Source organism: Rhineura floridana, chromosome 2 (assembly GCF_030035675.1).
Source record: "Rhineura floridana isolate rRhiFlo1 chromosome 2, rRhiFlo1.hap2, whole genome shotgun sequence".
Classification (NCBI taxonomy): Eukaryota; Metazoa; Chordata; class Lepidosauria; order Squamata; family Rhineuridae; genus Rhineura; species Rhineura floridana.
In genome coordinates, this window is record NC_084481.1 from 19,648,453 (window position 1) to 19,660,958 (window position 12,506).

At 41.8% G+C, this 12,506-nt stretch overlaps 1 protein-coding gene across 2 annotated transcripts in view; it reads left to right on the forward strand.

Moving 5' to 3' along the window:
- FLACC1 (flagellum associated containing coiled-coil domains 1) overlaps positions 1-12,506 on the forward strand; it is a 41,971-nt gene that overhangs the window by 12,996 nt on the left and 16,469 nt on the right. For both annotated transcript variants that reach the window (XM_061608006.1, XM_061608007.1), the window contains exons 6-10: positions 3,027-3,120; positions 3,940-4,001; positions 7,087-7,184; positions 7,539-7,591; positions 8,401-8,500. In XM_061608006.1, the coding sequence (XP_061463990.1) occupies positions 3,027-3,120; positions 3,940-4,001; positions 7,087-7,184; positions 7,539-7,591; positions 8,401-8,500 (407 nt within the window). The remainder of the gene's footprint in view (positions 1-3,026; positions 3,121-3,939; positions 4,002-7,086; positions 7,185-7,538; positions 7,592-8,400; positions 8,501-12,506) is intronic.

Consider the following 12,506-nt stretch of genomic DNA (forward strand, 5'->3'; position numbering starts at 1 on the left):
TTCTCTTTTGCTCCCCCAGGGGAGTAGTGTGAAGCACAGTGGTAAGACACTATGATTTCCAGCATGTCAGTAAGCCATAATTGTTTCCCTGCTAGCATGGTATGGCAGGGTTCACAATGAACTGCTCCTGCAGCAGCCAGATCACTGGGGAGTTCCCTTTAGATCTCATATAACCCCTGTTTTAAAACAGCTGCATTGGTTTCAGTTTGTTTCTGGGCCCAGTTTATGGTGCTCACGTTAGTGTTTAAAGCCCTAAATGACTTATCTGAAAGACCGCCTCCTTCCCTACAGACCCCCTTGGGTGTTGACATCAGAGGGAGCGTATTTGGTAGTTCCACCACCCTCAGAAAGGTGGTGGTGGCGGCCTAGAGAGGGCATTCTGGGTGGCAGCCCCTAAGTTGTGGAACTCCCTCCCCACCAAGGGGCATCTGGCAACTTCACTGTACATTTTTAGATGCACCTCTTTACCCTGGCCTTTGACACCTGAGATGTATAGTTTTAGGACCCACCCTATTTTGTGATTTTAGGTTGGTTTTTAATTGTTTTAAATGAGCATTTTAAAATTCTTGTAACCTATCCTGGGACCCGTGGGTGAAGGGTGGGTGATAATCTGCTGGGGAAGCCCAAATACATATTTACTCCCCAGAAACGTCGTTTCCCTCATTCAATCCTTATTCAAGAGCATCTGTTCTTTAGTGAATTGGCAACTCTTCCTGGAGGCACCCACTCCTTCCGTACCCATATACTTTCGTGGACGAGAGTCCACTTCATCAGATGCATGTAGCATGTCCTCACTTGGCAGATACACAGCAATGAAGACAAGGGAAGAACATTTAATTGCCGTAGGGCACACTCTGCTGCTGACCTAAAAGTCACTGTTATTCAACAACAAACATAAAAGAGACTCTAGCATGAAATAGCCGAAAGGATGGAGCAGGAAGTTTGATTCCATTTGTTTAGGACTTAATCCAAACGGTGGTTTATCTTTCACTACAGGTGTTAAATTAGCAAAGCAATGTTAGGAAGATAGCCGGTATGGAGAACAAGTCTTATGAGGAAAGGTTGAAGGAACTTGGCATGTTCAGTCTGGTGAAGAGAAGGCTGAGGGGTGACATGATTGCACTCTTTAAGTACCTGAAGGGCTGTCACATAGAGGAGGGTACAGATTTGTTCTCTGCTGCCCCAGAGGGTAGAACTAGGTCTAATGGTTTTAAGTTGCAGGAGCGTAGATTCAGATTGGACATTAGAGGGAACTTCTTGACAGTAAGGGCAGTTCGGCAATGGAACCGACTGCCTAGGGAGGTGGTGGGATCCCCTTCGCTGGATGTCTTCAAGCAGAGGCTGGACAGCTATCTGCAGGAGATGCTCTAGCTGTGGATTTCCTGCTGTGAGCAGGGGGTTGGACTCGATGGCCTACAAGGCCCCTTCCAACTCTATGATTCTATGATTCTAAGATTGCATTACTACTGTTGTGAAATGTCACTGTTCCAGTCTTACATACATTTAGGCTTTGCATAGAAATAGCAGGCTCTGCCTGTTTTGTTTTATGGTTAACATCTACTGTTAACAAGTTTGTATATTTGTGTGTGTGTGTTTATTTTATAAATAATAGATACAGATAGATATTAATATAAAATATATAAATTTCTGCCAGCTGAGACTATACCTCATGCAACAGATGAAGTGGGCTCATGTCTTTAAGGTGTCAAAAGACTACTTTTCATTTTTACTGTAACATACTCATAGGGCTAGCCCTCTGGAATTTGTTACTCATTATTTTATTGCCAGAGGAGCAAAGCATTTATTCAGGAAATTGTGCATATTCCTATTTTATCTGCTACTGGGAGATATTCACTGCTATTACTTATCATTATTTGCTATGGGGAGATATTTACTCTTCATTCAGAATTTTTTTATTATCTGAATTTGATCATATGGATCTGTATCTGATGATTTATTAGTTGCTTGTTACCCCAAGTGATTTACAGCACTGTTAAAAACAAAACTATATATCATACCATAAAGCAAACTAACAAAACCACCACCACCACCCCTGTTTGTAATAGGGGCTGTTTTATAGATAATGGTTTTTAGCATCAAGATGTGTTTGTATGAATGATTCATTACAGATCTGATATCACAAATAGACTTCATTTCATCTCAAAGCCTCCCCCCCCCCGTGAAGTCAGTTCATACATTCATGTATGTGGAAATGTGGAATGGTGGAAACTCAAGTGGAATACATGCATGTGTGACTTCATGGTTGATAAGGCTATTGGTGGCTGGTCATTATGGCAATATGCTACCACCAGTATTGGAGGCAGTATGACTCTAACATTGCCCTTCCCAGAGTTGCGTTCAACATCTTCCTTATAGAATTTCCACTGAATGCATTAAACGTACCTCTTTACCCCGGCCTTTGTCAGTTAATGGCGTTTGTTGGATTTTGTTTAATTTATATTGTTCTGTTTCACTGGGAATGGTTCTACCTGTTTTATAATGGGTTATTATATTGTGAACCAAACCAACTTTCTCTGCCATCCCTAAGTGTAGTATACAATGGTGCGCTGATGCAGAGTCCCATGAGCTCTGATCTCTTCCAGAAACAAGAAAAGATAATAGTAATCTGCTTCTGGAAATCACAAAATAGCCTTTTCAGTTATATACAGTATAGAAAAGAGGAAGCGGCTTCACCATGATGAGCAAGGAAAGCCTATCATTAATCTCTATCTTCAAACTCCCTTCCAGCAGTTTATATCACTCCAGGGACTGTCTTTCTTCTCCCCCCCCCCATAAGACAGAGCGTGTAAGCACATAGTGGCATCTCGTTTTTTACTTGTTGTACTAGGCAGATAGAAAACTACCTCAGCCCATCTTCTTCTCAACCCTAATTGCCAAGAGAGAGGGGAATCCCATTAAGACTTTTAACTGCCTTTCTTGATTGTCTCACTATTGGTCCTTCCTTCTAACATGATGCAATTTGCCGCCCAATATTTCACTGTATAGACACAATATTGATCTTTCAGGGAAGATATTATTGCTGACTTAGTGGAACAGATATCTGAGCTCACAGCTATGATGGAGCAATTGAGCCGAGATCACCAAACTACCCACAAACAGGTGAGTCACTTTCATTTGGAGCTTTTCTGTTGACAGTTTGAAAGACCCTTGTTCTAGCTTCTTTTAATGACTACCACGTTTATTATGGCATAAGCTTTCAGGGACTAGAGTTCCACTTCATCAGATGCATGAAGGCATGTCGTTAGTTGGCAGGTGGATGGCTATACATATAGTAGTGAGATGGGATTGGACTGAATGATCTCTCAAGGGTTGACTGTGGGTCATTGATTGTGACTCTTGGCCTATAAAATATTAGCCTCTTCTGCGGTTTAAGCCTCAGTGTATGTAAAGTCACTGTATCAACTTTATGTGTGCTTAACCTGTAATATAATTGTCACATCTTGCATTTGTGGCATTTCATTTTCCTCTGACCTCTCTGTAAATGTTTTTTTCTCTCCCTCTAAACCCATATGTGTATCTACCCGCCAAATTAGGGTGACACTTCATGCTCTGCATTCCAGTCCACAAAAGCTAATGCCGCAAAATGCTTGAGTAGCCAACATGAATAAAACTCTTAATACAAACTCCAAACATTAACACAACTCCAGCTATGGCCAGTGATCAGGGATGATGGGAGTTGTACCCCAAAATATCTGAAGGGCAGGAGATTGGCTACCCCTGCCATAATGGTGACATCTGTGGACGTTGTAAGGTGTTGCCCTACAATTAATTGGCATAGAGGGGTGGGGATGGTATATATATGTGTATGTGTGTGTGTGATAAGCCTGTTGATCCCAGAAAGAAACTCCGTATGCAATGAAACTACCTAGGGGAGGTACCCTATAAAGAGGACTCCCCTCCTGAACCATCTTTTTCTAGATGGAGAAAGATATGGAAGAAAAATGCAATGAAATGCAAGAGGAACATGAGAATAAAATGAGGTATGGTTACTCTGTTGTGCAAAATGTGTATCTTTATTTCACAGCTGCTATTCTGCATTTTTTTTATAACCTTCCCTGGTCCAGAACCTGAGGATGGATAACAAAAGGATGAAATCACCCCCCCCCCACACACACACTGCAACCTTAGTAAATATCAGCCTCACCTTGAGCAGTTCCTGTCAGCATTTTGAAAAGCACACCTTAAGTGCAAGGACACATTTAACATCGTGTCTAGTTTAACCTTTAAAAAGCCAAACCATTCTCCCTGTGGGCCCCTCCAGATGTCCTTTTTATTGTGCATTCATGGTGATTTGTGCTCATAATGGTATGGTTATACGCGGTCTCTCTTTCAGTACTGTTTTGGGGTGGACACACTGCTTTGTTTCCAATCAGTGCATGTCCCTGAGCTTCCAGCCAAGATCCTGTAACTTTTTATACCATCAATGCTCCAGGTTTCTTGTTTGACCTGCTTTTGTCCCACCAGATGGCAGTAATGTAACATTGGAAAAGGCTCACGAAACACCTAATAAGATGGAATGATGTGTGGATGGTCTGGTATAAATCCACCACTAATGCACAATTATTTTGTCAATGACATGTTGCAGAATAGCCCTGCTACAACTACCAGTCAGGAAGAGCCTTGTCTCTTTTTGTTTCCCAAACCTTTACTTTTTTCAAGTTTGCTACATGACTCAAGTGATTATTCACCTGCCCAAAGCCAGTAATACCTAATGAATGTCATCATTTCATGTTGTGACACACAAAAGTTGCCTGGGAATAAAAGTTAATAAAATAAATAATATATTATTAATAACAACAGTAGCCACTATTATTATTCTCAAAACAATTTACAGCTGAATTAAAAAAAATAGATCCAATGAACAAGAATAAGGAATAGCAGTAGTGGTTGCTATAGCATTTCCATTTTCAACGCAGTTTAGAACAGCATAATAAAATAATAAAAAACATACGTAGATTCAGTCTGCATCTGTGTTTTAAATATTTATTTTTAAATATGTTTTTAGTGTTTTGTTCGCCACCCTGGGCTCCTTTTGGGAGGAAGGGCAGGATATAAATGTATTTATTTATATGATAATAAGAATAAATAGTAATAGTGCTTGATGTTGGTGGTTGATATTAGACAGAATCCCACGATCCAATGAGCAGACACCACTTTTCTCTCCTCCCACCTCTCATGTCTTCTGCAGAAGGAACACCAACCTCTGGAGCAGATTGTGAGGGTACATGTAGAGTTGTAGTGGCAAGTGACAGCCAGTGTGGTGTAGTGGTTAAGGTCTTGGACTACGACCTGGGAGACCAGGGTTCGAATCCCCACACATCCTTGATGTTCGCTGGGTGACCTTGGGCCAGTCACTGCCTCTCAGCCTCAGAGGAAGGCAATGGTAAACCCCCTCTGAATACCGCTTACCATGAAAACCCTATTCATAGGGTCGTCATAAGTCGGAATCGACTTGAAGGCAGTGCATTTACATTTAGTGGCAAGAAGAGGAAGGCAAAGTCCCATTGTACAAGCAGAAGGCTGTTTCACTCATGCATAGACAGCACTGAATATAACCAATTAAAATCATCAAATCAGCTTACAGCTAAATAATAATAATAAACCCCATCCTTAGATTCAATAAACATCAATACTGTATTAAAAAATAATGCTATACCTAATCCTTATGGACCTCATCTTAGATCTGCTGGTACTAAAACTCTGGAAATACCTTTAAACGCCTTTCAGATCAGGAAGGAATTCTTGAGCCATTCCCAAAGTGCAGACTTGCCCGATGTTGGCAGGCATCACTATGGAGAGAGTTTTGTAAGACTGGACTGGAGCTACCACTCTGGGGGGGAGAGATGCTCTACCATATTTCTTCTGTCACATCTGAACCTTGTATAGTTGTGTTTAGATTACTTTTGTATATATCTATATTTAATGCTTGTGTGAGCCATCTTAGGAGGTCTTTGGCCTTAAAAGCAGCATATAAATACTGGAGATGGGTAAGCAATAAAATGTGATCAGGACCTCCTTTTTTCTGGCTCTGTGCATTTCCCCACAATTGGAGGTGTGCTTTCAGGAGAAATCCTGCAAAGCCCAGCTGTTCAGCCTTGCCCATCTAACCTGAGTTCACACTTAGTGAGGCTGATGAAGATCCTGCGCTGTTCCAAATACCTGACCAACAGTGGCTCCTCCTCCTCACACTCCATTAAGATTGCACCCAGGATGAGCTGGCTCAATTTTTAAATTTTTTAAAAGAAACCTATACTTTCCTGTACCAGTCTAGCACCGCAAAGCTAATTTAGCCCTTTTAAGCAAGCAGATGGCTTTGCTAAGGTTGACCAATGTCCCTGGATATTTCTTGATTTTTCAGCTTTGCAGAGGATGTCTCCAAATGTATAACAAGGAGAAAATTGATTTGGGTTGTATCCAGTGATGCCTTTGCCTTTGCACAAATGTGGAGAATCTTTGGCCCTCCAGATGTTGCTGAACTACAACTCCCATCATTCCTGGTCATTGGCCATGTGGTGGCTAGAGCTGATGGGAATTTTAGTTCAGCAACATCTGGAGGGCCAAAGGTTCCCCACACCTACCTAGCAGAAAACACTTCTGCTCACACAAGTTAGGCCACTTGATTTTCATGGATCCCCTTCTGTGTAACTTAAGCCTCTGTCTAACTTAACCCAAAAGCTATTCCTGAGGGTTGCAAGACCACAGAATAGGATATGATGCAGGACAGGGGGCTGCAATAGTCAAGAAAAGCATGGCAAAAAATCAGGCGGCCCTGTTTGCAGAAGCACATCCCACTAAGCCTATCCTACCTCTGCCCTAAGGCAAAGCCACCATTAGGTGCAACCCATTATGTGTCTAATTGTGCAATGGCGGCTGGTGGCTCCAAGTCATCTTGGGCAGCTCCTTGAACATTTGGGCTAAAACCTGGACTGCATTCTGCTGCCCCGCTGACATGGAGCCACCAGCTGCCACTGTAATTACAGAGTAGTGAAATGCATATCATGGTACCTATGCAACATCAGTGTGGAAATGCCTTATTTATGCCACTTTTCTGTGTTGTCTTTGCAGGGAGATTAATTCATTTCATGCAGCGGAGATGAATGCTTTGGAAGAGCAGTATAAGAAAGAATTGCGGAATGAGAGGGCAACTGCACAAGAGAAGCTGGGTATGAGAGGGGGCTCCTTATTACCTGTTATTACACAGAAGTGCATATACTAGCACTCCAACAGTCCTCTTTGTACACACATACGTATATGGTTCAGGATGGCAGGCGGGGGATTGGGGAAAGATCTCAGAAGACCGTATGTATTTGGAAGGAAAGGGCCTGCTGGTTCAAAAATGTTGAGAAATTGTGACAATGCAATCATATTCCTCAGGTGGTATTAATTTCTGGGGAAGGCATGTTGTTGAATAAGCATTCAGTTCATTTTATGGGAAAAAGAACCCTGAAAAATAACCATTTACCTCAGAGTTAAAGCTTTTTTCTGGCTATTCTATTTCTTCTCTTTTTCCCCCTCAGGTGGGATGCAGAAAGAGTACAAGTATCTTAAGAATGCATTTCGTGTGTACCAGGTAACATTTAAATTACAACCCAACATGGGGCAATATATCCAACGTAATCCTAAACTCCTAAGAGTTTCCTGACACCTTAAAGGCCAATAGCATTGTTGCTGCATACAGTTTTGTGAACGAGGGCCGCCTTCATCAGGTGCCTAAAATGTTATCCTTCAGAATGTGTGCGTGCATGCACACACACACACTGTAAATAGTCAGACCAAGTGCTCATAAAATGTGGCAATTCAATTATCACAGACCTCTTGCATTCCAGGGCTGTTTGGTGTATTCCCAGTGCCAGAATGTGGTACCCGCAGCCAGTGTGATGTAGCACTTAGAGTGCTGGACTAGGACCTGGGAGACTAGGGTTCAAATTTCCACTCGGACATGAAGCTCACTGGATGACCTTGGGCCAGTCATTGTCTCTCAGCCTAACCTTATAGTGTTGTTGTGAGGATAAAATTGGAAGGGAGAGAACCATTTTTGTACCCCCACCTCAGGCTTCTTGGAGGAAAGGTGGAATATAAATGTAATAAGTAAAATAATAAAAATATTAAGTGCCTACCTACAACAGCAGTGGTAGGGAGGCTGTCCAGCAGTGGCACTGAGTAGACATATTCATCTGCAAGACCTACATTTCTCTTTTCTAAATCCCATTGTGGAAAAGAAGGATGATAGGCTACCTTGGATGCTCTTGCATACAACTGTCCCCCCAGTCCTGGTTAATAACTGATATTCCCCTGAAGTGCTTTATGGATCCGCAGGTGAAAGAGGGTAGAGAATTGCCACCTACATTTTTTAAATTGCCCATATTTGTCTCTGTTTAGGATAGTATTTCTGATGAAATGGAGGAAAAGTGGCTGAGAAGGCAAGCAGAATGGAAAAAAAGTGAGAGGACTGAGAGAGAGAAGGCACTGCTACAACAAAGTGAGTAAAAGAAGACTTTGACATCTTTTGTGTACTATACTTCTACAGTGATGTGAACCTCAGTTTTCTGCATCTCCTTTTGATCCAAGTCTGATGCTCCCCCCATTTAAACTCTGTTCCCTTTTATTTCAATTTCTGATTATACCAGCATTTTGGCTTGGCTTAGATCATTGTCATACATGTTCTCGTTTCCTGCAGACTCAGATGGGTGGGCGAGCCTTTAATTACTGATATCCTCTTTGCAGCCAGAGCAATTGCTCATTAACTTTTTATTTCATTTGCAAGATCTCAATTAATGAGCATTTGCTTTGACTGCAAAGAGGTAACTAATAATTAAGGGCCCACCTACTCACCAATCCTGCACAGGGAACAGGAACTGTAATGAAGTGCTAGTTCGGGAAGGTCACAGCCATGTGAGTGGACAGGAAGCAACTAATTATAAAGGCAGAAGCTGAGAAGTAGAAATCTCTTTGAAGAAAAGGGCAAGGAGGAAACTATTAATTCTTAGACCAGCTGTAGAGCAAAGCGGAACCTTTTTTGAACAGGACATTTCTGGGAAAATCTATTATGTTTTCCATGTAGATGAACATTGCTAGATTTCTACGGAGAATATAGCCCTATATTTAGTTCCGTGTGGAACCATAATTTTAATTCTGCTTCTAGATGATTGTGGAAAAACAATGCCTCTGTGACACCAAAGGTCCCCTAATGCAGCCTTTCCCAAACTTTGAGTCCCCAGATGTTGCTGGACTACAGCTCCCATCAGCCCCAGCCACCATGGCCAATGGATGGGAATTATGATCCTGACTTTAGTGTTCAGTGATATATCTTTGTGTTTAAGGACCTTTTCAAGTTCTCTCATAGCTGCCCTCCCCAGTCCTAGCCTTCTTCTGATCTCTTGACTATTGTCTCCATTTTGGTTAATGACTGTTCCAAGGTATTGATAATCCTTCACAAGTTCAATGTCCTCATTGGCAACTGTAAAGTTACATAAATCTTCTGTTGTCATTACTTTAGTCTTCTTGACGTTCAGCTGTAGTCCTGCTTTTGTGCTTTCCTCTTGAACTTTCATCAGCATTCGTTCCAAATCATTACTGGTTTCTGCTAGTAGCATGGTATCGTCTGCATATCTTAAATTATAGATGTTTCTCCCTCCAATTTTCACACCTCCTTCATCTTGGTCCAATCCCGCTTTCCGTATGATATGTTCTGCATATAGATTAAACAAGTAGGGTGATAAAATACACCCGTTTCACACCCTTTCCGATGGGGAACCAATCGGTTTCTCCATATTCTGTCCTTACAGTAGCCTCTTGTCCAGAGTATAGGTTGCGCATCAGGACAATCAGATGCTGTGGCACCCCCATTTCTTTTAAAGCATTCCATAGTTTTTCATGATCTACACCAGCCTTTCCCAACCGGTGTGCCTCCAGATGTTGTTGGACCACAACTCCCATCAGCCTCAGCCAGGCTGATGGGAGTTGTGGTCCAACATCTGGCAGCACACTGGTTGGGAAAGGCTGATCTACACAGTCAAAGGCTTTTCAGTAATCTATAAAGCACGGTGATTTCCTTCTGAAATTCCTTGCTCCGTTCCATTATCCAATGTATGTTTGTGATATGATCTTTGGTATCTTTTCCCTTTCTAAATCCAGCTTGGACATCTGACATTTCTTGTTCCATATATGGTAAGAGCCTTTGTTGCAGAATCTTGAGCATTACTTTACTTATTAAAGCAATACAGTAGGGCCCCACTTTGCAGCGCTCCACTTTGCAGCCTTCCACCGATACAGCGGTTGTCAATTGCAGAAAGGCCCTGCTCCTACGGTGCTTGTTCCACTTTTACGGCGTTCTTTGGGTGTCGGGTGCCATTTTAGAAAATGTTAGTCAATGCATTCCGCTTTACGGCGGATTTCACTTTACAGCGGTGGTCCGGAACGGAACCTGCAGTATGAGCAGGGACCTACTGTAGTCCGATAATTACTGCATTCCCTGGGGTCCCCTTTCTTTGAAATTGGGATGTATATTGAACGCTTCCAGTCTGTGGGCCATTGCTTAGTTTTCCCTATTTCTTGACAGATTTTTGTCAAACTTTGGACAGATTCAGTCTCAGTAGCTTGTAGCAACTCTGTTGGTATGGCATCTGTTCCTGGTGATTTGTTTCTTCCAAGTATTTTAAGAGCAGTTTTCACCTCACATTCTAAAATTTCTGGTTCTTCATCATACGGTTCCTCCGTGAATGAATCTGTCATCTTGCATCTCTTTTACAGAGTTCTTCAGTGTATTGCTTCCATTTTCCTTTTATTTCATCTCAGTCAGTCAGTATGTTCCCCTGTTGATTATTCAACATCCCCACTCTTGGTTTAAATTTCCCTTTAATTTCTCTAATCTTTTGGAATAGGGCTCTTGTTCTACCCTTTTTGTTGTCCTCTTTTATTTTTTCTATACAATAACTATTGTAATAGTTCTCTTTGTCCCTACATACTAGTTGCTGTATAGTTGCATTTAGGGTTCTAACCGTGTTTCTATCTCCTTTTGCTTTTGCTTTTCTTCTCTCTTTAACTATTTTGAGAGTTTCTTCAGTCATCCATTGAGGTCTTTCTCTCTTTTTAACTAGAAGTATTGTCTCTTTGCATTCTTCCCTGATGATTTCTCTGACTTCACTCCATAGTGCTTCTGGTTCTCTGTCAACTAAGTTTAAAGCCTCAAATCTGTTCCTTATTTGATTTTTATATTCTTCTGGGATGTTATTTAAATTATATTTTGGCATTATGATTGCTTTGTTGTTATTTACGTTTACTCTGATTTTTGATATGATCAGTTCATGATCTGTACCACCATCTGCCCCTGGTCTTGTTTTCGCAGAGAGTATGGAACTTCTCCATCTTCTGCTACCAATTATATAATCAATTCGATTCCTATACTGACCATTTGGTGATGTCCACATGTACAGTCATATTTTCGGTTGCTCAAAAAAATATGTTTCAAGAAACACATTATTGGCTTCACAGTATTCGATAAGTCTTTCTCCTGCTTCATTTCTGTCTCCTAAGCCCCATTTCCCCACAATTCCTAGTTCTTCTCTGTTCTCTACTTTTGCATTCCAGTCCCCCAAGATTATGAGCACATCTTGTTTTGGTGTGTGATCAGTTTCTTCCTGTACTTCTGTGTAAAATCTTTTCAATTCCTCTTCTTCTGCATTTGCCATTGGAACGTAGACTTGGATGATGGTTATGTTAATAGGTTTCCCATTAAATCTCATTTATATCACTCGCTCAGACCTTGCGTTATAGCAGCCTTTCCCAACCAGTGTGCCTCCAGATGTTGTTGGACCACAACTCCCATCAGCCTCAGCCAGCATTGCCAGTTGTCAGGAAGATGGGAGTTGTGGTCCAACATCTGGAGGCACACTGGTTGGGAAAGGCTGCGTTATAGCTCCTAATTGCTTTTGCTACATCACTTCTCACTATTAAAGCAACCCCGTTTCTTCTTGATTTCTCATTTCCTGCGTAAAATATTTTGTAGTTTTTTATTGAAAATGTCCCATTCCCGTCCATTTTACTTCACTCACACCAAGTATTGTAATGTCGATACATTCCATTTCTTGCTTGACAATTTCTAACTTTCCCTGGTTCATCCTTCTCACATTTCATGTTCCTATTGTGTACGTCGTACAACTCCAGACTCTCCTTTCGCATCTGTGCGCATCAGCTTCTGGGTTTCCTTTTGGCTTTGACCGAGCTGCGTCATTAGTCGCAGCATTATTCATACTTGTCTATTGTTCTTCCCCAGTAGCTCAGTGAGTGCCTTAAGAACATAAGAAGAGCCTGCTGGATCAGGCCAGTGGCCCATCTAGTCCAGCATCCTGTTCTCACAGTGGCCAACCAGGTGCCTGGGGGAAGCTTCTGACCTGGGGTCAGAAAGGCTGCCCTAGTATAAACACAACCATCCCTCTCTCTCTACACACCACTAGCATTCTGCTAGGGGACCCCACTGCAGAGAGCTA